The 25,873-nt window shown below is 38.9% G+C and overlaps 1 protein-coding gene across 14 annotated transcripts in view; it reads right to left on the bottom strand.

Moving 5' to 3' along the window:
- The window catches only part of RNF38 (ring finger protein 38), a 108,030-nt gene that overhangs the window by 3,868 nt on the left and 78,289 nt on the right, over positions 1–25,873 (bottom strand). For 13 of the 14 annotated variants that reach the window (XM_087926356.1, XM_026712789.2, XM_087926358.1 and 10 more), the window contains 9 exons: positions 16,273–16,466; positions 14,531–14,741; positions 11,824–11,991; positions 10,549–10,719; positions 8,763–8,927; positions 7,247–7,353; positions 5,618–5,702; positions 4,044–4,165; positions 1,847–1,946 (listed from right to left, as the gene is read on the bottom strand). In XM_087926356.1, the coding sequence (XP_087782482.1) occupies positions 1,847–1,946; positions 4,044–4,165; positions 5,618–5,702; positions 7,247–7,353; positions 8,763–8,927; positions 10,549–10,719; positions 11,824–11,991; positions 14,531–14,741; positions 16,273–16,379 (1,236 nt within the window). In that variant the 5' untranslated portion in view covers positions 16,380–16,466. Of the gene's footprint in view, positions 1–1,846; positions 1,947–4,043; positions 4,166–5,617; positions 5,703–7,246; positions 7,354–8,762; positions 8,928–10,548; positions 10,720–11,823; positions 11,992–14,530; positions 14,742–16,272; positions 16,467–18,252; positions 18,274–25,873 lie in introns of those variants that run through there. The other variant, XM_087926361.1, reaches the window with a different exon arrangement.

Genomic DNA, 25,873 nt, shown 5'->3' with positions numbered 1-25,873 from the left:
TGCCAATATCTACAGTACGTAGGATTTCAGCCTAAAATTAGAAACATCATTTTCGGCAAATCTGCTAACAAGACTCGGTGGCCGATTACTTGTCCTTGGCTCAGTAAGGTAACAGAATTTTGAGATGAAAGAACTACACCAAACCTCAAGGGTCATACCATACTTAAAACCGAGTCAACATGTACTTTTGTTCTAAATGTTTTTAGCTGAAAATTCCTAAAGATAAATTGCAAATATAACTTTCTACAGTGTCAGAAAGGGAAGACCAAAATTCTTACAATCACTGAGGTCTTCAGGGAAATTAAGCACTTGGCATGTATGTGTAGATCACAAAAGATACATGGATACTACACAAGAGGAAAACCCTGATACTGTCTTCTATAGGACTGAAAACCTGAGCTTGTGCAATTTATTTTTTATGCCTCCCTAAGATCAGAAAATAAAACAAAAAGCATCCAAAAACAAAGAAAAAAATACTCAAACACACCCTTAGTAAAATTGAATAATGTGCATGCCACGAATGCAAATCCTTAGTGACTACGTTTCTCTAATATTCCCTCTAATATTTCTGCATTTATGAACCAATAATATAAAATACGGCACAAAAAGGCTTCAAAATTTGAAGAGTGCAAGTGGTCTTGGACACCCTTAGAGTTGTGCATATACAAGCTTGGGAGCCAGTTTGTTTCTGGGTCCAATTCAAGGTGTTGGTTATCATCTTTAAAGTCCTTCATGGCATGGGTCAAGTTACCTGGGGAATTATCTCACCGCAACTGTATTGTACTGTCCCACCCAATCAGACAAAGAGAGTATATTGCGGATCCCATTGGCTAAAGAATTTAAACTGGTAGATTCCAGAGAGAAAGTCTTCTCTGCTTTTGCTCCTCCCCTTTGGAACACCTTACTCCGGAGGTGAGATGTTCCCCCCTTCTCTTCCGGCCTTCAGGAACAGCGTTAAGACTTGGATCTGCCAATTGGGATTGGGTTCAAAGAGTGATATGCAGCTCCAGGGATGGTTGTCATAAGGAGGTACTCTCCTCCTTATTAACTTAACTTTTGATATTGTAATCTTGCCTTTTAAATTTGTTTTTAACTTTGCTCTTATGTTTTTATACTATGTTTTTATTATTGTAAGCTGCCCACTTAAGTGAGATTGGGGTATGTAGAATGAATGAATGAATGAATGAATGAATACATGGTATATAAACAACCGGTATGTTCTGTGTACAGTAGACTGCAGGTAATCTGTTTTTTCTTTTAAAAAAGTAGGATAAAAATATTGACTATATAACTATCGTATACATTAGTGAGAATATCAGTTTAGATACTATGGTAAATCTCTGCCTTTGCACAATTTCATAGGACGAATGGTGATACCTAATTATATTTAAAAGTTCTCCCAAATTTGTTCATACACATGCCTTTTTTACAGTCCACTGAAATTAAAACTGAATAACCTTGTCTATGCAGAACATTAGGTTTTTGTAAGACTGATTCTTTAGAATTTACCGTTGTAGTGATACAATAGAACTTAAGGCACCATCTGAAATTTCCAATTTCCTCTTGAAATTATGTTTTGCAGAATGCTGTTGTTCGTACATCTATTTCTGGTGACACCAGCTAAATTTTAAATATACATTTTTAAAAATATTTAATGACAGTTTTAAAACATTGTTTTAGGAAAGATTATAACACTTTCTATTCTTCAACAAACTGATACATCTTAAGGAAAGAAATGTTATTCCTACAGTATCAAGTATGCTTCTGAACATGCCAGACTACTGCAAAATTACTGTGTGCAATATGGACATGATTAAAACAACTTTCTTTCTAAAAATAACATTACCTTAAGCCATTTGTCGACACACTTGGCATGGAACTCATGGTTACATGGTAAAACTCTAAGCAGTTGCCTTGACTCAAAGTCACACATGCATACTACACACCTAAAAAAGAATATTGCAAGATAGTTTACTCAAGAAAAGCAACAATTATATTTAACAAGTTTTTACTTCAGATGTTGTTTTACATTTACACTCCAAAAATACAGTTCAATATCAATTATGAGCAAAGAATAACACCTATTAAGACTGGTCATTTATGAGGTCTGCATAAAATGGGGGAAATGTTCTGTTTCCAACTTAGAATAAACCACTGCATTCTGGAATTGGGGTCAACTTTCATTACACAGAATTTGGAATCTTTTTGTTGTTTCAGGGTTTGGATGAAGCGAAATCTAAACAGGCAAGAAACTCCCCCCATTTTCATCAGTGACTCCCAGAATGGCAACTTCCTAATGGCCCATCTACCCCTGATCTTCCCAGCTCCCTTCCTTCTCTCCCCATCACTTGCGATATTCCAGTACAGCATTCAGTACCCCCGACATGCCAACCCTCAGTCTTCCTGGCACTTTCCTTCCCACCTCAGCTGTCAATATCCTTGACTTTTCCCCTGCTCCCTTCTTCTTGAAACATTTGTGCCTGTGTCAAAACAGTTCCTTTATGTGCCGTGACTGAAACAAAACAGCCAGCATGTTGCAGTGTGGGCAAAGACCACCCAAATCCAGCAGTTCTGCATACAGAACAGTTTGTGCATGGAACAGCTTGTGCAAGGAATGTTTTACACATTCCTAGTTCTTATTATACTACTTGGACTGTAAAGCATTTCACATATATTACCTCAGCAATCCTCAAGTAGATGAAAACAGAACTGCAGGTAAGCAGGGAGTTGACTCTATCTAGTATACATTTTCAATATTTGAAATGAGCAATATAGAAAGTAATGTTTTTAACACTTTGAATTTGTTGACAAGAAAAGCAGTTGTATGACTCACCACTTTTTTTAATTCAGAGTTTGGGAAAATGTAAAATATGTATCATTAATGTCAATCAGCTGATTTAACTTCATATTAAATTCTTATTGACCAAGATCACTTGGGCATTTAAAAACAACAGTGCTATGTAAAAGTGTTTTTATTTATAGAATTACATTTATAATTATATCTTTACAAAATGCATTTTGCTCCTGCATTTCAAAGTAATACTACACTGCTTTTATTATTTTAGGGTACTGAAGAATAGTGAAGTATGAATACTCTGACTTTATTTTATTCTCATTATTCTAAAATGAATTATTTCACCACAGACATGCTTTCCAAAAGGCTGCTGGTTTTGGGGAAAAAAGCCAACCAACCAGATTTTAGGCTTCATATTAATTTTAAAAAATTACAACCCTCTTTAGGAATTTAGAAGTGCCTAATCTAAATTCATGCAAAAATTGAATTGTTGAATTCTCAATTCAATTTCACTCCTTTTTATTCAATTTTATTCAATACTCAATTCAATTTCACTCCTTTGTAATAGGGTTTTTTTTCTTAAATCCTCTCCCATATATTTCTTCTAACTCTCATTACAGAGATTCAGTGAGAAGTATATGTTTATTTTTTTCAAAATGCAGATTTAGGTTTATTTTTATTTATCATTTTGGAGGAACAAAAATAAGGCAGAGATTTAAAAATAAGGCCAATTTTAAATGAGAAAATTCAAGAAAAAGGATTATTTTATTGTTATCTTTTTATGTGATACATTTTCACTTTGAAAATCTATACCCCAGTCAACATTGCAAAATGATTTGATAATTTCCATATTTCAAAGGCAGATACCAATGTACAGTATTATTACAAGAAGGGAAGGTTGACTGAATTTCTGAAGATACAGAAATGCTACTTCTCATCTTACAGGAATGGCCTTTCCTTCACCTAATTTTCTGCTGTTCCAGTCCAATTCCAATATAGTAAAAGAGAGCAAGAGAGATTATGTGCCCCTTCTGAAATCTAAAATATTGTGAGTAGACAGCCAGAATTAAAATGTTAATGCCTTATGTTTAACATTTCAGTTCATGGTTAACTGGAAAAGCCTCAAAACCAAAGGTCAACAATACAAGCTGGAAAGTAATTTTAAGCCTAAGGTGCTTCTGTGCAGGACTCCAGCAACAAGAGAACATGCCTTCATACTAAAGGTTCAATGAAAGTATGAAAAACTTACAAAGTCTGTTCCGACTGATGGTTATTTGGGTTGAACCTATAAGACGGAAGTTGTTCAATATCTGCTTTTGTCAAACCCCTTGGTTTGGCCTCACCCAGTCTTTCAGCCAAGTTCAGCAGTGCCTGTGAGAGAAATAATTCTTTAGTTCAACCCTTTATTTTTTCATATCACTACTAGTTTGTGATGAGGAAGAAACCAGAATATACAATCCATATGATATACAAAACCAAAATTATCTGTATCTACATACATGTAGATGTATGGTATTCAGCTTTGTTCGGGTATTTTCCCACGTCATTATATAGTTGTGCTTTTAAAGTTGTAGCAACGTTTCGGCAGAATCTCATCTGGCATCATCAGGCTTCTGTATTGTGTTCGTCTGTACATACAGAAGCCTGATGATGGCAGATGAGATTCTGCCGAAACGTTGCTACAACTTTAAAAGCACAACTATAATGACGTGGGAAAATACCCGAACAAAGCTGAATAACATACAGGTAAGTACCCGTGAAAATTTAAGAAAACATATATATGTAGATATATACACATATGAGGTAAACAATTCTTACTTGGCAGTTAAATTCAAAATGAACAGATCTTAGAAATCCATCTGTGTAAATACCATATATGCACTAGAAGACATTCCGGACTATAAGACACACATTAGCTTTAGAGGAAGAAAACACACACTAAATCTGCCTCTGCCTCCCAGCATCCATCTGGTATTCACCTGGCTAGCATCCTTGCAGCAAGCAGCAAACAGCCTGGTCAGCTTCAGCATGTTATCGCAGGCCCAGCATGTGGTTCGTCAGGACTCCGCTCTGTTGCGCCAACCACAGATCAACTGAGCTGAGCTGCTGCCGCTGCCAGGGAATGCTGGAGCCTTCACTGCTGATTGGCAGTTGGATCGGCCTCTCGGAATACCACCGATCAGCTGTTCTAGGCGGCAGGGATCACCACCGCTGCCTATCGCCATCCATTTACCACCTGTTCGCCGGCGATGCAGCGATGGCGATCCCCACCTAGAACATCTGATCCAACTGCCAATCAGCTGCTTGGCAGCAAAGACTCTAGCATTCCTCGGCAGCCGCGCACCAACCCCCCTCCCCCTGCCTCAGTATTCATTCTATAAGACGCGCCGACATTTCCACCCACTGTTTTGGGGATCTTATAGTGCGAAAAATATGGTACATTCTTACACATTAACTAGCGTTATGGAATTAATATATTTTTCTATTCCAAACAAAGACATTCACAAATTTATGGTTTCCATCTAAGGATGCATTTAAAAAAAATCACATCTAGTGGCATGAAAGGGGATGCTTCAAAGGTATTATGCATAAGGAGAAATCCTAACATGCTCCATAAGCTCCTTCCACACAATTTTAGACTTTCCCTCCTTCACAGTACAATCATTCTGACTTCTGGCCAGTGTTAAGGAGAGTTGGCCGATAATGAGAAAAAAATTAATATTGTGTAAACTGCCTTCTGGTACCAAGTACAACTAATCTAACAATTTGAGATTTTTTTTTTAAATTAAATCCTCATGACTATACTTCAGATTGCTAACCAACCTCATAGTTTTCTACTTCACCATCTTCTACATCCAGCTCAAAACTGAAGGCTGGCCCAACAGCAGGTGGCACAGGAAGCATTGATCTATGAAAGAGGGACGGGCTTATTATTATTCCAAAAATAAAATACTTTTTAACCCATATTTTTCAACCTGTTCCCAGAATATTTGTTAAAATTACAGCAAAACAAATACAAAAACTTAATGCACTAAGGTAAAGAATTAAAAGCTTAGAATGAAAGCTTATTCCACTGAAAAGATTCTTACCCACCACCACAATTTCTACACTCAACAGTAGTGAGTGCAGACAATTCCTACTTCCTCAATTAATACAAACTAGGCAGTAGAAGGAAAGTATTGTTCAAAGTCAAAAACTGCTCTAAAACATATACAGATAACCCTCAACTAATGACGACAAATGAGCCCAAAATTTCTGTTGTTAAGTGAGATAATTTTTAACTGAATTTTGCTCCATTTTACAAGTTTTTCTGCCGCAGTTGTTAGGTTAATAATTTCAGCTGTTAAATTAGTAACATGGTCGTTAAGTGAATCTGGCTTCCCCACTGACTTTGTAAATATATGGATGAAGAGTTTAAAATTTACATCAAATTATAATCTAAAATAAAATTTCTATAAGATGATGTATCATTGGTATTTAACACCAGATAAGTTATCGAAGATGTATAAAGGTATGTCAAATGAATGTTGGAAGTGTAAAAGTAAAGAAGGGACTTTTTATCATCTGTGGTGGACATGTGATAAAGCAAAAAAAAAAAAATAGGAATATGATTCATATTTTAATACAGAACATTTTGAAAATGGAGATAAAGATGAAACCATTTTTTTTCCTTTTGGATCTAATGGAAAAAGACCTGGAGAAAAAAAATGGAACTCTGTTACTATATATGTTGACAGCAGCAAGAATGCACAAAAATGGAAGGACACTTCAATTCTTAACATGGACAAATGGGTGCAGAAGTTGATGGAGTTGGCTGAAATGACAAATCTGACTATTTTGATTAAAGAAAAGAATGTAAGTACTTTTATTTCCACATGGAGACTGCTTCTGAACTTTGTGCTTAAAGTAGAAAAGAATGAAACTTTGATTTTGGGTTTTACCAATTAGATTGATAGATCTTTATAGAAATTGCTTGTTCATATTATTATGAAAAAACAAAAAGTTGTGATTTTATGTTAATGTCTTATTTTTGATTGAGATAAGGAAACTTCTGCTATTTCTTACTTTTACTCACTCACATGAGTGAGAGCTTGAAGACAGTATAACGCTACTAACAAATTCTCCAACTATAAACAAGTAATAAGATGTCTTATAGGTTAAGTAAAAAAAGTATGAAATCAAGTTTAAATAGGACTCCTTAAAACAAAATCTAACAATTTGTCTTTCAACAAGAACAGAAAGCATTTATCTTTCCAATAGAGGAAACCATAAGGAAAGCATACTGGAGACTGGGTTATGATCACCATTCATTTAGTGTTTTTGTAACTTCAAACAGTTGCTTAACCAATGGTTGAAGACTACCTGTGCCTGACCTTTTAGAAAAAAGGCATTGCGTCATCACCTTAAATTCATACCCAAAAAACCCAAACAAACCCCAGATGTCAAACTTACAGCACATATGGCAATAGGCTGGGATGGTAAGGGGGAGGCGGAATTGGTTGCTGAGATCGGTATCGACTGCGCCCTGTGAGTCTTCGAGGCATAAAGGGTGGATAAGGCTAAAAGAAACAAAGCAAAGTGTTTTAAAAGTATGGTAACTTATAAAAGGTTTCACATGTGAAAATATTGTTATCACAATGTTTTTTTTCCTGCAGTTAAGGCCCCGCTCAGAGATCTTTACAAAAATAACTCACACTTTCATCATAACTAAACTACAGCAATATATTTAAATGGAATCTTTGAACATTGCTAGGGAACTGCAATTGATACATAATGCAGTGGTCTGCATGGAAAGGGGGAAAAGCATCCATAATTATATATCATCTATACTGTAGGCACTACATTGGCTACCAATGGGCTTCTAAAGAACCTGGTTTAACTTTAAAAACTCTATGTGATCTGGTTCCCAGATTATCTTTGGAGCCATCTCTTTTGCCACATCCTGTGTACTTAGCCCAATTGGGGTTGCTTCGTGGCTCCAGTTTTTGTGAGATGAGGTAAGTGAGAGCCCAGAGGCATTACTTTTCCTTGATGGCCTTTACCCTACAAATACAATAGATTTTAAACTACTCCACAAAGTTAGATCCATAGCACCTTGGGTAGTTTTCTCTAAATTCTATAGTTATGTCATGAGAAACAGTGCTGCTGCTTGTTTATATCAAATATATTTTTGTTTGCTATTTTGTTCCCTAGTGTATCCTCTGCAGGTATCATAATTGATTTGATATATAAGCATGACAAGTGAATACTTCACACAGTACAATTTTCAAGAGTCTCTACCAATCCAATTCAATCTAGCAGACTGGGCATGCTGCAGATCCCTTCAGCCAAGGAGTGATGGCTGGCAGGGACAGGCCTTTTCATGAGTCATGGTGGTTAGAGGTTAGAATGAAGTATTGCAGCCTAACATTGCTCGCTGCCAGGAGCTCAATTCCAGCTCAAGGTTGACTCAGCCTTCCATCCTTCCAAGGTCAGTAAAATGAAGACCCAGATTGTTGGGGGCAATATGCTGACTCTTTAAACCACTGTGAAGCGCTATATAAGTGCTATTTTTGTTCTGCAGTAGCTCAAGCTCTGTGGAATATCCTCCGCCTGAAGATTAGAATGGCCCAAACCCTGTTAGTCTTTCACAAAGCTCTAAACATCTAGCTGTGTTTCCGAGCCTGGGGTGCCAAATGTGCTAAGAATTCAATTTCCTGGCTTATTTTTAACTGGCCAAGTATCTTTCCTGGCTTATTTTTAACTGGCCAAGTATCTTGGCTGTTGTGTATATGTGTTTTGGATTTTATCGTTTTTGTGTTAAAATATTTTATTGTTTTAATTGTTGTATGTTTTTTTTAAACTGTGAGTGCTCAGAGTCATTGACTGAGAAAGGCAGCTATTAGAAATTGAATAAATATGATCAAAATTGTGCATTACAAACCTAAAACAAAAGGCTTTTGTCAGTATTTTGGAAAACATCACTTACTACTCCAAATGACATCTCTTGATGTAAAGGGTCATGTGCTAGGAACTGAAGGGGAGCTGAGGGAGGCAATGTTGGTGGGTGGGCTGAAGGTGGATAGGTGGTAAAACTTCCTACGGGAAGATGATCTCCAAGTAACTCTACTTCATTTTCTATCCTTTGGAGAGGCTAAGGAAAAAGAAAACAGAAACATCACATTATATTTAACGTTTTAAATATATGGTTAGTTGGCTAATTAAACAAATGGACAATGCACATTTATACTGTTTTCAGAGCAGAACAGAATGTACTGCTTGAAATTAATCTTACTAATTTGAAAGCATTCATTATGATTCTAAACAGTATCAAATCTAATTCACTGATGTAGTCTATTTTACCATGGTGCTACCTTATTATACAGTATTTATGAAACAACTTTTTTGAAGTATTGGAAAACTAATAAGCTTTTAACTCTCCCCTCCCCAAACTTGGCAAGGACTGTTGCAGAACACTGATGATAAGCCTGGTAGTTCTTCTGGAGAAGGCTAAGCAAAACATTTTCTAGTGGAGACTTGTCTCTTGAGAATACTGGAGTAAACAGAGAAGAGCATTACTTCACAGCAACTCAAAACCTTCTCCACCAGGACCTGCTGAAGCCAGAAGAAATTGCTGTGTAGTTGCTGTGCTTAGAAGGAGCTAGGAAACTGGACCAAGTAAAAGAATACGATTATGATGACTTTACTGGACTGCACTGTTTTAGAAGATAGCTCCAAAAGTGTTCACTCAAACCTTCAACAAAGCAAAGCACCTTAAAAAGGTGCTTTTAGAAAAGAATAAGGTGAATGTTTTGCAGGTTGAGCCTTTAAACTGATAGGCATAAAAATCACATTTTTGTGGTTTTGAGGTTCCCTGGGATGTGGAAATTTAAGTACCTTTGGCTTGTATGCATAGCTCCATTCTTCTCTGAGCATTTTCACACCAAGAAATAACTAAGCTAATACCAAATTCCAAGTTTAACCTCAGAATTTTCAAGGATGAGATGCCAAGGAGAGCATATGCAAACCAGAAGTTGCCGAACTCTTTTTCTTAGGAAAACCTCGTGTTTACATGAATTACCACTATAGTCTAAGTTAGAAAAGTATGTTTTTTTCTGGGCAGCAGCATGAAAAACTAAAGCAAAGATAACCAGGTGATTACATATCGTACTGCCAAATTAATAAGCCTTGTTGGCATAGGCAATCTATCATCTTAGTAACAATGGGCTTCACTTGCTAGCCATTGTCATTTGAGATCCCTGCCTCGGAAGAGCCTTTTGAACCTTGGTCTTAACACTTCTGAAAAGCACCAGGAGATATTTAACTATTACAGTGAGACTAAAAAAATGTATTTAAGCTTTTTTTTAAAAAAAAAAATCCCTGTCTGAATAACAAAAGATATAAAGAAATTTCACTGAAGCAGAGCTATATTCTTAAATCTGAAATTGCAGTTAAATTCAAAACGGAACCCCCAGTGGTTATTTAAATAGAAATATCAACTCTGATTTATTCTCTCCACATTCAGATAGGAAACCCAATACCACAATGCTAACTTAAAAATCCATTTTTGATTCTGTTCCTCTATCAATCGTGGAATCAACACGATTAAAGCTAGATTGCTTTTTGCATATCACAGGTTTCTATATAAGAATTTACTCATGGAATTTCTCAATTTAATAGTGGAGCAACCTTTGGCAGGAAGTCATCAAAACGTGATGATCTTAAATACAGTATTCCAAAATTTATTACTAGAGTTTTAAAAAAGGAACACTTACCGATCGCGATTGCTGTGTCTGAAAAGGAACAAACTGGCCTGGAGGTGGCAAATGTGGAGCATGGTGTGGGGAGAGGTGTGGAGGATGTAAAAGAAATGGATCACTAGAAATGAGGGGCGGGAAAGCTGCATATGGAACCGGCAAATGTTGAACAGAACAAGCTTGAAGCATCTGCAAAAGATAAACATATACAACCTTATACAACATAGATTTTTTGGATGCTTATGTTTATAAAAGAATAAGGTAAAATAAAGCTATATTTATTTTACAAATATTATTGCAACAGTATAGATTATCTCCCTTTTATTAATGAAAGCAACATTAATTAAGCATATTAAGAAGAAATAACTTATTGTCATGGCAGAATTAATCTTTTCTAAGGAAATTACATAACTCCAATAGTTTAGAAACTAAACAATTACATAATTACAAACTACGTAACTTCATCCATGTCAAATGGAGAATTTATTACGCTATTATTTGAAACTTTAAATCAAGCTTAAGCAATGTTAAGTTTCTTCTGTAGGAATTGTAGATAGCAGTATAAGACCTATGAGCTCTTTCATTGTCATTGAACTGTATGTTAGTAAGTCAGTTTCAATATATATGCATGGCTGTATTTTTTCCTATTAGGTTATTAACTATTAAGAGTATCTAGATATTTCAGAGTAGTAGCACCTGAGAAAGGGAGGATAATTTATTTTTAAAAAAATCTGCCTGGAATGTCAAATATAGCAAAGGCATTTTATTTGAGCTTTATAGTAACAATTCTGAAAGAATTCTCTGTACCAAAGTTGTTAAACTAAGCCTTTCTTAGACATGGAAGCTGACTGGGCAACTTTGAGCTAATCACTTTCTCTCAGCCGAACCCACACCTCACAGGAGTGTTGTTGTAGGGGAAACAGTAGGCAAGATTATTACGAATTTTCACCATCCTGAGTAAACATAAAAGGAATGGTGGCATAGCTACTACAACAATTATTACTAATAGTGAGATAAAATAGGTATTTTCAAATTTTGTACACATACTACTTTATAGAGGTTATGTTCAAAAATATCAAGGGGAATAAAGCCAATATTCTATTCTTGAAGTAATTAAGTTTGTGAAATAAACCTAACAGTTTAACAGTTATTTAAAAACATGTTGATGCAATGTTACAAGAAACTTAACGTTTTAACATGCAAATTCAGGTATAAATACATTCTTTTAAAGCTGTCTGCTCTTCCAATTATTTTCAGTATCTATTCCAAAATTAAAATTAAAGAACTACTTACTGGAGGAGGCACACTGCAGACAGGAAGGTGCTGCCCACTGAAAACCACAGAACACCCTGGGACCTGCTGCGTATTGCAGGCTGGTATGTGCTGGCCTGTGCAAAGTGGGATCCCATGTGGGGCTACTGTGGTCACTGTATATGAAACAGGGACCGTGCCCTGGTGAATCTAAGGACAAGAAGAATCAAGATCAACATACAAGGACCAAAATAACAGGAAACTCTGAAGTCATCGGGGTTATGGTTTTCTACAAAAACACTTTAGGAGGTTTGAGAATCACCCGCCAGCTATTATCAACTTAGTACAGATAGCCCTCAACTTACAACAGTTCATTTAGTGACCGTTCAAAGTTACAACGGCATGGGGAAAAATGACTTTTGACCATTTTTCAAACTTATGACCACTGCAGCCTTCCCGTGGTCACGTGATTTACATTCGGATGCTTGACCACTGGTTCATATTTATGACCATTGCCATGTCCAGGAGTCATGTGACCATCTTTTGCAACCTTCTAACAAGCAAAGTCAATGGGGAAGCCAGATTCACTTAACAACCGTGTTACTAACTTTTTTTAAATTAAACTTTATTCTTTTACATTCTTAAAAGAAAAAACCCCCATAACATTAACAGTACTGTAACATTTGTATTATACATCTCTATCTCTTGTGTGTTATACATTTATATACATTGTACAACCCTACTACTGCAGTGATTCAAATGTGGCAAGAAATTCGTAAAATGGAACAAAATTCACTTGACAAATTTTTCACTTAGCAATATTTTGGGCTCAATTGTGGTCATAAGTTGAAGACTATTTGGCAGCAGTCAAATATTTCAGAAAATGTCTTTTCATAATAAAGAACAAAATCTATCACTTTTTAATTGCATCAAGGCAACTGACAGCCACAGCTAAAACATGGATTCTTTTACTCTCCAACATTGCAAAAATCTCTTTTACCTTACACAGAAGACATACAAAACATGCATTAAGACACAGTGAACAAACACCCTGTGTCCTCATTTGTAGCTCTTTTTATAATACTGCTCCTACTTAAACTGCCTGGTTAATCTTCTGATTGTACATAGAACTGAAGCTTGAACAGAAACATCAGATTCAGATTAAATTAAACCTATAGCCTTGTATCTGTCTAGTGGAATACACTTCAACAACACAAGTGCCCCTATAATTTGTTGTAGAAAGACAGCTTCAGTAATATTGTTTGTTTAACAAAGCTGTTAACCATCGTAATTTTACAAATCTGAGCTGTGTACAAAAAGTAAGACTCAACCAAAATAATGCAAGTAGTAAAATCCAACAGCTGATTAGAAAAAGAAGATTTTCATGATCTTTCAGAGCACAAGATGGAAAGGTGCCTTCAAAACCTGAATGAATTACAACTTGTAAGTCATGCTGGTTGTTAAGTGGGTAATTAGGTAACTGTGTCTGGTTTTACAATCTTTTTTTTTGCAGCAGTTGTTAAGTGAATGTGGTGGTTATAAAGTGAACCCATTGTCATTTGCAACCAACTTTTGCCAAGGAAAACCAATGGGGGAAGGTGGATTAACTTAACAACCACACAATTTATTTAACAATTGCAGTGATTTACTTAATAACCAGGGCAAAAAAGGTTGTAAAATCAGACACAACTCATTTAACACACTAACTTCCTTAACAACAGAAATTCTGGTCCCTATTATGGTCGTAAATTGAGGACTACTGTACTGTATGCAAAAAGTTAGAAAGAGCTTAGTAACAGAAAAAAATAGGAAGATATTGTTCTGTCTTTGTTTCAATTATTTGAAATAGTTGAAGTGCACAAGTATAGAATACTCACATCTCAACAATGGGAACATTCTGCCAATTGTCATTATTTCCTATATAATTGTGACTCTGAAATCCTTGATGATTCACTGGCAGATCAAAGATTAAGTAGTAGACCCTAATCAACCTTTTGGCTAACTCACATGTAAAGCACTTTCAGTCCAGATCTAAATATCATGTTGTATTGTGTATGCAAACTAAAAATAGTTACTGCTGCATGTGAACATCAATATGCCTTCGGGCAGCCCAGTCCATCCACATGAAAGCTGCAATACTCTACTATAGTTTCTAAGGTATAAGCAGAATTTCTTTGAAAAGACCTTTGTGATTACAGGGGTACGACCAGTATGTCATTCTGCACACATAACCTATCAAGTTCTTTGATAATATATTAGTCTATCACAATGTAACAACAAAATAAGACACCGAGCAATTTCTATCGCCTTTTCTACTATCTGAATACTTAAAAGGAATGTCAAAATATAATTTAACCACATTTAATATGCCCGATGGATTAATTTCTCCTTCCTGTTAATAGATTTGATATTCTCAGAGCATTGGCCACATCCACACTGTACCGTGCCATAGTATAAATTACAAAAATTCATTTGAAATCAAGAAACAAACCATTGCATTCCTAGAGAAATAAGGCAAAGTTCTGGCCTTCCAATCAGAGTTCACTTAAGTATGATTACGTTGTTAAATCAGATTGTATTAATGCAGACACACATTTGTTCAGCACAGACAGCAGCACAAACAAGAATGATTCATACGGAATGACAGGGGTTGAGTTCTCCCAATATACCAGGTAATTGGTAATATTAACAATTAAAAAGTGTTAGTCATAAGAAACTTGGGGAATATTTTTTCTATTTTTGCCCATACCTGTTCATGGATGTCAACCATGACTGCATTCTGCTGTGGCGGATGAGCAGCTGGGTGCAACATACGGGGAGACACATTTGGTGGGTGAAAGGCTCGTGGTTCTTCTATTGCTTGTTGCTGTCCATAAGGAAGATGGTAGTTTTCATCTTGACTAATGGAATTATGTCGAGACAGTCGATCTCTTCTTGCTCTCTGGCGTCTAACAGGAGGGCTATAAATAATCAAATGGGACAAGTTTTATATTTTGAACAGCTATGGTAATTTCTATTTTTAAACTAACTACATACTATGGATATAGACTTTTATTCCTGTATTCCTACATTTCTCCCATCACAAAAATCTGAATGCATTTGTATTTTCTTCTGGGGCAAAAGTAACGTAACATAATCAGAATAATCAAGATTGCCAGATGGTCCTTTTCTTCTCAGATAACTTAGTAGCAAGAGTGAAGGTCAAGCTGAACTTAGCGCATGGGTCAGAGGCCAGACAACTGGTTCTGTGATGAATACTGCCAGTTGGCAAGCCATTTGAGTACTGAGCAATGCAGTTATCTTCTTTACACTCTACAATTCAAACACATAATAGAGATTCGTACAAAATCTCTGCCTTCTACGGTATGACTGAATTGAAGAGGAAAAAAATATGGAAAGAGCAATTACTAATATGAAAATATTCAAAACATCTGAATTAATTTATGCAACACTGGAGGTCTGTAATGAATAGATTGTGGGAACTTTTCTGAGAAAATCTTAGAAAAAACATACAGCAACTGATTAAGCTCAAAGTAAACTGATATGATGGAGGCAAAAAGTTAAGAATGAGACTGAAATCATCTAAGTGAGTATTAATAATTTAAATGAATCTAGAAAATCATGATGTTGCATATTAAATAATGGCATAGCTCAATGATATAGTTATACATTCAATTCCTTTCTCATTCATATGTTATTTTGGGGGGAAAAACTTTAATTTTTAGCTCAAATTTCCTCATTAGATTGTGGTAAGAAAATAAAATATTTGTTGTATCTTGTGTTCCCTGGAATAAGCATGTAATAGAAACTTAAAGAAAAATATATGGAGGTAACAAAATATCTTATTCTTGGTAACTGGTAGTCCCAATAAGAATACCAACTTTGTAGCAAAAATTGCAAAGATATGCTGTTTTTTTCAGAAATTAGCCTGAGCCATGCTAAATTATTGATTCCTTCCAATAAGCATAAAGTAGATAATTAAGAATTGATTGATATATGATATCTGACTTCAAAGTTTTATTTTATATTTTACAATGATTTCAAAACAGAAGTCATGGCTCACTGACCTTAGCCTACTTACATTTTCTCAGCTAAACTTCCCTCACAGTTATGACAAAAGAATAGAGGAGAGACAAGAAGGCTTGAATGTCAATTCTGATATCTTTGGATAAAGATGTACTAGAGTAATAGAACAACAATATTTAAGCTAACAACTAAACATTTTGGACAATCAAATATTAGGGTTTACTAATATTAGAAGCGTATCTTCAATAAACCTATAGGATAAAGTTTATGTTTATGTTATGTTAAGTTTATGTTACAAAACTCCATGTTTCTGGCATAGGCTTCATGAAGTTCATAAAATTAAGACTCCATAACTTTTAAATTCTGGAGTGATTGTTTCTTATACAAGAACCTAATACTAATAAATTTGATGCTTCAAAAACTGCTTTCTAAATGAAGAGTATGTCTGTCCCCAGGAAGGCTGACCTCCTTCTGTTGCGCGCAGGTGTGTTGCATCGTTCCCCTGAGAAGTGATGTTGGCTTGGTCGAGCTGAAGGAGGCTGCCTATTTGATGTCATCTCCCATGGTCGCATTGGTGGTGATGGGGCTGGTGATGCTGCTGCGTAGTCAAAGACTGAATGAGAAAGGCGCTGTCTCTTGGGACTTGGACTATCTTCGCTCTATGCAATAGTAAAATGAATACATTCACATGGGTATCTCAGAATTAATAAGGCATTAACTTCATGAAATTGGTCCTGATATTTAAAAAATCACAAAAAATTGTTTAGCTGCATATTGTTATTTTAAAAATGTAATAATAGTAGCATAACGTTACAGATTAATTAATTGACCATATCAAAGCAATGGGCATCAGCCGCGATAACATACACTAAGATGAAATAAGCCAAGACATAGTAAAATAAGATACAATATAAGGTGAAATAAAATATGGCAAGGTATGATTAAGAAAAAAGAGTGAGATAAAACAGTATAAGATAAAATGAAATGCAGAGATGGAAGATGAGATGAATATTACAATACAAAGCAGTATACGTTTAGGTGAATTCATCAATTTTACATGCAGTCCCAATGTATTCTATAAAATGTGTTCTAAGCTGAACAACCTTAACCATAAGTGATGGTTAATGACTATGTATGTTTAATCCCTGAAAGAATAATGATACATCCCCAATATTTTTCTCATGCAAGGATTGTGCAAAAAAATGGTTACAAAAGTAACAATTCTAGAAAGATCTTTTGTGTTAGAATAAAGCTTAATCTTTGTTATCTAAGACAGTACAATCAGTTTGCTTTTTTTAAAAAAACTATTCTACATAAGCATTAATTTCATGTCAATATGCTCTAGGAATGTAAATTATTAAAGAAACTGCAGTCAGATGGAGTTCCAGTTCAACACATGTCCTCACTACTTACTAGATATATAATTTGTTGTGTTAGCCAGGCTTTATAGCCTTCAATGGTAACACCAATGTATCACTTACATATTTTCTTTCTAATACAGTACAACTGAACTTTCAAAAAAGTACTAAAGTGACAAAGTGTCCTGGAACAGATATGGGAACACTCATCTCAGTACTCCTTAAGTCAAACGCATATAAATTCAAACATGCAGTTTCTTTAACGAGCAGCAACAAATATGGTGGGTACACCTGCTTTGGATCACTTGACCTCCTTAGTTCTCACCTGACCTAGGTTAGTGCCTGGCTTTACTGAAAATTGCAATTCCAGTACAACCAGCTGGAAAAGTACCCCCTGAAAAAGGGAAGATACTGGATACCAGCAGAAAATGAATATATTATAACATATTATAAAAATGAAAGAAATACAAAAGAAAGGGTGATGGAAAATGTCAGCAAAAAAAAAGTGGCTCAGTAAAAACTTTGCAGAAAAATGCACAGTATTTCTGTAATTTATATCTTGCTTTTCAACTCTTCAAAGTACAAATATTCAACCAATACTGCCTGGATATCAACCACTGTTACCTCAAATTCAGCAGTTTTCTAAACACTAATAAGCATTCTTACTTGGTCAAGATAATATTTTGTTTACAAAGACCTTGCTAATGTTCCAAGTCAATTAATTTGCTCAAAAGCTTAATACATACAAAAACAGTTACACCATCAGAAAATATATCAACAAAACACATTATCACTTCCCTTTTGCTCATCTTGAATATTAACTGGGTCTTTTTCTTTTTCTTTTGAGAATAAAGTAGATTATCAATACAAATAGAAAACACGACATGTTTGGCATTTTAAATGTAATGGCAATACATTTAAACACCTGTGTGTCTGCGTAGCTGGAACTGTGGTCAAAGGTATTAAACAAACCAAATACATGCACCCAGGCATAACAGGCTTGGTAAAGTAGCTACCTAAACAAAAACAAAGATTGAACAGAAATTGCTAATTGTCAATGTGCAATGTTTTAGTTCCAGGCGCTTACAGAACAATTAGTAAATGTAGCTCAGGGCTGAACTGTGGTGTCCTTGATGTTCTTTGAGCTTGGTTGTTTACTTGCAGACTCTTCATTGCTCAACTAGGTAACAGAAGTATTAGTATAGGGTGTCCTCCTTGCTTTATATGAAAGCAAACCCTACACACTTGAGTCTTTTTTGTTTTCTTTTTTAGTGTCCCTTTTGAATGCAATACCCACTGAGAACTGATTTCTCGGAATACCAAAGCTTCCAGGAATTCTGCAGCATTCTTGGATTTAGCTTGTTCTAGAATTCTCAGTTTCCTAATTGAAACTACGGTTGAGTCTGATCATCTGTTGTGAGATTAAGCACTTTTCATTGTGCCTTCTGACTGTTAGTTGGTGTTTACGGATGTGGTCTGCTAGTTTTCTGTCTGTCTGTTCTATATACTATAGCAGTGGTGGGATTCAAATATTGTTGCCACCAGTTCGGTGGGCGTGGCTTGGTGGGCGCACTTTGCGCACGTGCACACACTTTGCATGCACGTGCATGCCAAATGCGCACTTTGCGCAGGCACAGAGGCATTCTAACTTGCCTCCTGCAAGCCTGCACGATCCCAGTTGCTTCAGCAGCTGCTGCGCGGCACTATTCCGTGCCACGCAAAGCAACTGCACTTCAAATCCAGCAGATAAAGTGAGTATGAGAGCCTGGGCGGGCGGGTAGGCCCAACAGCAGAAAGAACCGGTTCGGTCTCTGCTGCTCATCGCTCCTACCGGCTCGCCAGAACCGGTCGAATACCACCCCTGTACCATAGTGGTTGTTATAGTCACATTGTATGTTGAAGATGACTTTTGTATCTAACCACTAAATTCTATACAGCACATTTCAATCAATACAAGCTATGGAAAGGATAACACTATCATACATCATTTCAGAAACAACCAACAGACTATTGTTGAACTATGGCACAAGTGCCGGAAGTGGCATGCAAAGCCATCTCTGCAGGCACGCGAGCTGTCGCCCCAGCTCAGTCCCACTGCGCATGCATGCCTCCTGCCAGCCAGCTGATTTTTGGGTTTCTGCCATGCATGCGTGGGGGGGCAGGGCGCTTGCGGGTGATGCACAGGGGCGGGGGGAGCGGGGAGGTTCCCATGTGCATGCACAGGGGGCAAGGGGAACACGGGGGTTCCTGTGCGCATGTGCAGGGGGGTAGGAGGGAGTCGCATGTGCATTGCATTATGGGGGCAGGCATGTGTGTGTACTCTTGCATGTGCATGCGCACACTTTTGACATGTGAGGACAAAAAGGTTACCCATCACTGAACTATGATGAAGTACACTGAACCACACAGCATCATTGTAGCACTAAAATCAACTAAAGTCTTCTAAAACATCTTACATAAAACAAAGATTCAACAGCCCAAGAAGAAAAAATAGGAAGCAAACAGCTAAGCTTCAAGGGCATTTTTCATCATAATGCAGAAGAGGAGTAGCTGCTTGGTGGGTCACTAGATAACTATGCTGGAAAAGAGAGCAAGCAAATAGATTCTTTCCTAGGATGACTGTATCCATGCAAGAATTCTATAAGTAAAAGCTCCACCCATATATATACATATAAAATATCCAATTCTTCAGAGAAATATAGCTCATTATTATTGATGTATTGGTAATCCTCGACTTACGATTACAATTGAGCCCAACATTTTTGTTGCCAAGTGAAACATTTATTAAGTTTTACCCTATTTTATGACCTTTCTTGCCACAATTGTTAAGCGAATTATTGCAGTTGTTAAGTTAGTAATACAGTTTTTAAGTGAAACTGGCTTCCCCATTGACTTTGCTTGTCAGAAGATCGCAAAAGAGGATCACATGACCCGGGGACACCGCAATCTTCACAAATATGAATCAGTTGCTGAGCATCTGAATATTGATCATGTGACCATGGACAGGCTGCAATGGTTGCAAGTCTGAAAAATGGTTATAAGTCACTGTTTTCACTGCCATCGTAACTTTGAACGGTCACTAAATGACCTGTTGTAAGTTAAAGACTACCTGCAGAAGCAAACTGGATCATTTATTTCATTTTCCTGATCAAGGACACTAAGAGAAACTTGAAAATAATTAGAAAAAGTATTGATAAAAGATCTAACACACTTTTTTTTATTCTTAACAAGAAAAGAGCAATGTTTTTGAGCAGCCTTTCCTACCTAAATACAGTTCAACTCCTCAGAAAGCAAGGCCACCTGCTGTGAACTCTGAGAATTGAAGTCCAAACATCCAGAGTACATCCAAGTTCTGCATAAGTGTTCTTGAGCAAACAGTATGTTAGGAAGGAGTTTATTGCATTCAGTACGGTTGGAAAAGAAAAGTGTATTTTGTCCTTCCATAACAAAGCTTTTAATGACATGTGTTGTTGAAATACTACAGGCACATTACATGAGCAACGGAGCTTCAAAGAGAAACATTTAATATGGTCAATAAATCATGCTTGGTAACACAAATGCAATCTAATAGTCAACCTTCATTACCTCTGCCCTAGTCCACTCAATTAAAGCTTTTTTCTATCATTTTTAACATTTATTCCACTCCACTTTGTGGTTGTTTTGAAAAGGACCAGGGACTAATCACTTTTTCAAATATCATAATGTAATATAGCCTTGACTTATAGACGTTCATTTAGTGGAAAGTCCAAAGTTACAATGGCACTGAAAAAAGTGACTTATGACCAGTTTTCATACTTGTGACCATTGCAGCATCTCCAGTTACATTATCAACTGGCATTTATTTATGACAGCTGCATTGTCCCAAGGACTTGTGATTGCCATTGGTAGCCTTCCCAGCCAACTTCCAACAAGCAAAGTCAAAGGCCAGATCCACTTAACAACCACATGATTCGCTTCTATGATTAATAACTGTGGCAAAAAAGACCACAAAATTGAGGAATAACTCACTAAACTGTCTTGCTTAGCAACAGAAAATGTTGCGGTCATAAGTCAAGGACTACCTGTACTGCATAATGTTGCATGTTCCAAAAATTCATGAAACTAAATATTGCAGTATTTAATCTTTTGCTGTATCACTCTCCAGGTTTTATGAACTTTTCAACAATCCTGCAGTTGTAAAGCATTGAGAAATTACTCTTTATTTTAGAATGGGCGTTGGTAAAAGTTACCGTGAACGCCCTTTCTATCTATGCTGTGAGAGAGCCCAGGATGGGACGGGGTTGACTCCTTCCTATGATGTCATAGCTGAGTCTGTACTAAAATATAAAAGCCAGCCCACGGGAGAGACCCCAGCTTTGGCGAAGATACTTGACAGACTGAAAGGTGTCTCTGAAAGCCCAAAATAAATACAGAAATATGTCTTACCCACTCTGGACGAATCAAGGGAGGGGCTGGGCTCTCTCGCAGCATAGATAGAAAGGGCGTTCACGGTAACTTCTACCAACACCCATTCTCCTCCATGCTGCATTGAGAGCCCAGGATGGGACATACCAAAGCTTGCATGTCCACGGACGGGTCCTTGTCTGGCTCATCACACCGACTGTGGAACTACTCGTTGAAGCACCCATCTGCCGAAGCCTGCAGTCGCTAAGGCAAAAGCATCCAGATGGGAGTGTCTGATGAAAGGAGACGGGGATGTCCACATGGCCTCACGACAGATCTCCTCCAAGGATGCTTGGGTCGTCCAGGCAGCAGAAGTGGCCGCGCTTCTGGTAGAGTGCGCCATCAGACCTTGGGGAACCAGAAGGGCTGCAGCTTTGTAGGCCTGCTCAATGAAGACCTGACCCACCTAATAGTAGTAGAAGAGGCCTTGTGCCCCAAGTGAGAAGGGAAAAAGGAAACAAACATGGCTTCCGACCTCCTGAAGGAGGAAGTGCGCTTAATGTATATCCTAAGAGCCCTTCTTACGTCTAGCATGTGCCACTGCTGCTCTCAGTCATGGTGCGGGAGAGCACAGAAGTCAGGCAAAACAATGTCCTGGGACCTGTGAAACCAGGTGTTAACCTTCGGAATAAATGAGGGGTCCAGACGAAGAACAACCCTATCATTGTGAAAGGAACAAAGGTCCTGTCTGATGGAAAGAGCAGCAAGCTCAGAAACCCTCCTGGCAGAAATGATGGCAACAAGGAACACTACCTTCAGAGTCAGGAAACGGAGAGACACTGTTCTAAGGGGTTCAAAGGGGGGCTTTGTAAGGGCATTAAGGACCAAATGAAGGTCCCAGGAAGGATACCAGTGAACCACCGGAGGGTGTAGGTTGGAAGCCCCTTTCAAAAACCTCCTGACTGAAGTGTGATGGGATAAGGAAGGAAGCGAACCCCATGAAAGGACTGAGGAGAGGGCTGCAACCTGCCTGCGTAAGGTGTTGGGGGGCCAAACCTTTCTCCAGCCCATGATGAAGGAAGCTAAGAACTTCTGCCAACCGGGCTGAAGCAGGAGAAAGACCCTCCCTGAGGCACCATCGGGAAAAAGCCTTCCAGGTGGCATCATAGATGCGCCTTGTAGAAGGTTTGTTAGAAGCCAGGATAGTGAGAATGACCCTTTCTGGAAGATCAGCCTCCTCTAGCCGCTGCCGCTCAAGTGCCACATGGTCAGCTTGAACCACTGGGGCTCTGGATGGAGCAGGGCCCCCTGGTGAAGGGAGATTAGATGGGCAGGGATCCTCCAAGGAGAAGCCACCGATAAGTTGACCAGGTCCGCAAACCAGGGCCTCCTTGGCCAATAGGGTGCCAGGAGGAGATCCGCACGTTCCTCCAACCTCTTCCGAATTACTTCCGGAATGATGGGAAGCAGGGAAAAGGCGTAGAGGAGACCCTTGGGCCATCTGCACTGAAGAGCATTGGTCCCCTCCACTCCCTGGCAAGGAAACCTGGTGAAGAATCTGGTGGCTTGGGCGTTTTGAGGAGTGGAGAAAAGATCCACCTCCGGTGTTCCAAATCTGAAGGAAAGGTCCCTGAATAGAGACAGAGGAATGGACCATTCTGCCTGGTCGACTAGGCTCCTGCTGAGCCAGTTTGCCTGGAAGTTGCCGACCCCGGAGATGTGGTCCACCGAGATCGATAACAGGTGTTTCTCTGCCCATAACCCCAACCGTAGAGCCTCTCTCATGAGGTCTTTGGACCTCGTCCCCCCTTGCTGGTTGATATGAGCCTTTGCGGCCATGTTGTCCGTAAGGACTAGAACATGAGAGACAGTCATTGATTGCCTGAAATGCTTGAGAGCCAGAAAAATGGCTCTGAGCTCTAGCCAATTTATGCGAAGGTTCTGTTCGGATCTGGACCAAATGCCCTGAGCTATCTGGCCCTGCATATGGGAACCCCAACCCAGGAGGCTGGCATCGGTGGTTATCACTAGCCTGTCTGGGTCCCTGAACAGGAGTCCCCTCCAGATAGATGGGGAATGCCACCAATTGAGAGATCGCTGGGTTTGTGGTGGGAGTGAGACCTGGATGGATGAGTGGCTGGTTCCTGCTCGTTGGTAGGGAAGCAGGAACCACTGGAGGGCTCGGGAGTGAAGCTGAGCCCATGGGACGATGCCAATACAGGAAACCATCTCCCTCAGAAGTTTGGACAGCAGCGACAGGGGGACAATTTGATGTTGCTGGATCTGGCTGATGATCTCTGCAAGGCTCTTTCCACGAGCTGGAGACAGGAAAACCTGGCACGACGTGGTATCGATGACTGCTCCCAAGTGTTGTAATTTGGTTGTAGGAGAGAGCTGGCTCTTTTTGGTGTTGATGGAAAATCCGTGGCTCTGGAGACATGACAGGGTAATTTGGAGATCCCGATGGGTCACAAGGATGGAAGAGGAAAGAATCAAAATGTCGTCCAAGTAGCATTGGATCCTCACTGGAATACAATGCAGAGATGCCACCAATGCTGCCAGAACCTTTGTGAAGACCCTTGGAGCCGATGAGAGGCCGAAGGGAAGTATTCGATACTGGTAATGGGTATTCTGATAACAGAAACGGAGAAACTGGTGATGATGAGGCCAAATTGGGATATGGACATGAGCCTCAGTGAGATCAATGGAAGAGAGGAGGTCGCCCTCCCGAACACTCTCTAAAATAGAATGCAGAGTCTGCATTTTAAATCGCCTGTATTTTACAGATTGCTTGAGAAATTTTAGATCAAGGATGGCTCGCCACCCCCCTGAGGCTTTGGGAACGATGAAAAGGCAAGAGTAAAGTCCACATCCCAGTTGAACAGGGGAACAGGTTGAATAGCCCTGATTTCAAGAAGGTGCTGAATGGCCTGATTCATGAGGGCTTGCCTGGAAATGTTCTGAGAAACAGGACAGATCAAAAATTTGGGGGGTCGGGGGTGGGGTGGGGTTAGGAAGTCCAATTGTAACCCTGACCTAATAGTGCTGAGCACCCAGGTGTCCGTTGCTGACTTCTCCCATTTGTAGGCAAAGAAGGCTAGGCGACCTCTGATGGGTGGGGAGAACAAGGGATTACTTAGAGGGAAGGAATGACCCTCCCCCCCCAAAAGGGCCGTTTACCAGTAGAAGGTTGTTGCCTGCCAGATGTTTCCGCCCGTTGGTCTTGGCGTTGGGAGTATGGCCTGTGAGAGCGGGGGAAGCGAGATGAGATCTCTGCTCAGAAGGCAGGAGGGTGATAAGGAGCAGGGCGATAGTCGGCTTTCTTCCCAGAGGAAGAGAGAATTTTATGTTTATCTCTGGTTTTGATGAGATAAGGTTCCAGAGCATCGCCAAAAAGCTTATTGCCTGCGAATGGAACTGAAGCCAGCTTCCATTTTCGGTGGGAATCCGCCTGCCAATTTCGGAGCCATAAAAGTCTTCTTGCTGCTACAGAAGATGCCATGGCCTTGGATGCAAATTTGGAGGAATTGAGAGTGGCATCCGCAGTGAATTCCGCCACTGCAATAATCTTATTAAGGTCTTGGTGAGACCGAAGGTCAGAAGCAGGCAATCTATTCTGGAGTTGGTGCAGCCACCGTATGGATGCCCTGGTGAAGAAGGATGCTGCTGTTGAAGCCCGAACAGCCCAAGCAGCAGCCTGGTGATTGCGCTTGAGGGTCTGTTTGGAACGTTTATCATCCGGTTTCAGGATATCTTCTAGCTCCGTGGGAGTGCCAGAAGATGAGAACGAGGCCAGAACCGGAATTTCAACAGAAGGCACTGCCAGGGCATTGTCCAGAGCTGCGCTGACATTGTAGAAACGCTTAACTAGAGAAGATGGGCGAGGACCTGCCAAAGGAGAAGCGCACTGTCCCTTGACCATGTCCAGGAACAAAATGGGAGAAGGCAAAACCTCTGCATGCACTGCAGGCTTGGAGAAGAGCGAATCCCCTTGGCTAGAGGGATTTCCTTGTGGCTCAGGAGCCACTTCCTCTGGTGACAGCTTGGCAGTGACCAAGGCCTTGCTGAGTAATGGTCTGAAGAGAATAGGTTCGAAGACCAATGCAGAGGATGTCTGCTCTGGGTGAGAATCCTGTTCCTCTGAAAGATTTTGGTCAAAAATCTCACCCTCTTCACACTCTGAATGAGAAGAGTAACTGTGTTCAGATGGTGAAGACCTTCCTTCCTCATTAACCTCCTCCCATTCTGGTAGAGAAGAATGGACCCTGAGGTCCTGAGGCCTGTGTAAATCAGGATGATGAGGCAAGGAACTTACAGATTGAGAA

Source organism: Pseudonaja textilis, chromosome 2, assembly GCF_049901715.1.
Source record: "Pseudonaja textilis isolate UNSWEBS1 chromosome 2, rPseTex1.2, whole genome shotgun sequence".
Taxonomy (NCBI): Eukaryota; Metazoa; Chordata; class Lepidosauria; order Squamata; family Elapidae; genus Pseudonaja; species Pseudonaja textilis.
Note: the sequence above shows the minus strand (reverse complement) of the source record. Positions and strands in the feature narration are given on the sequence as shown.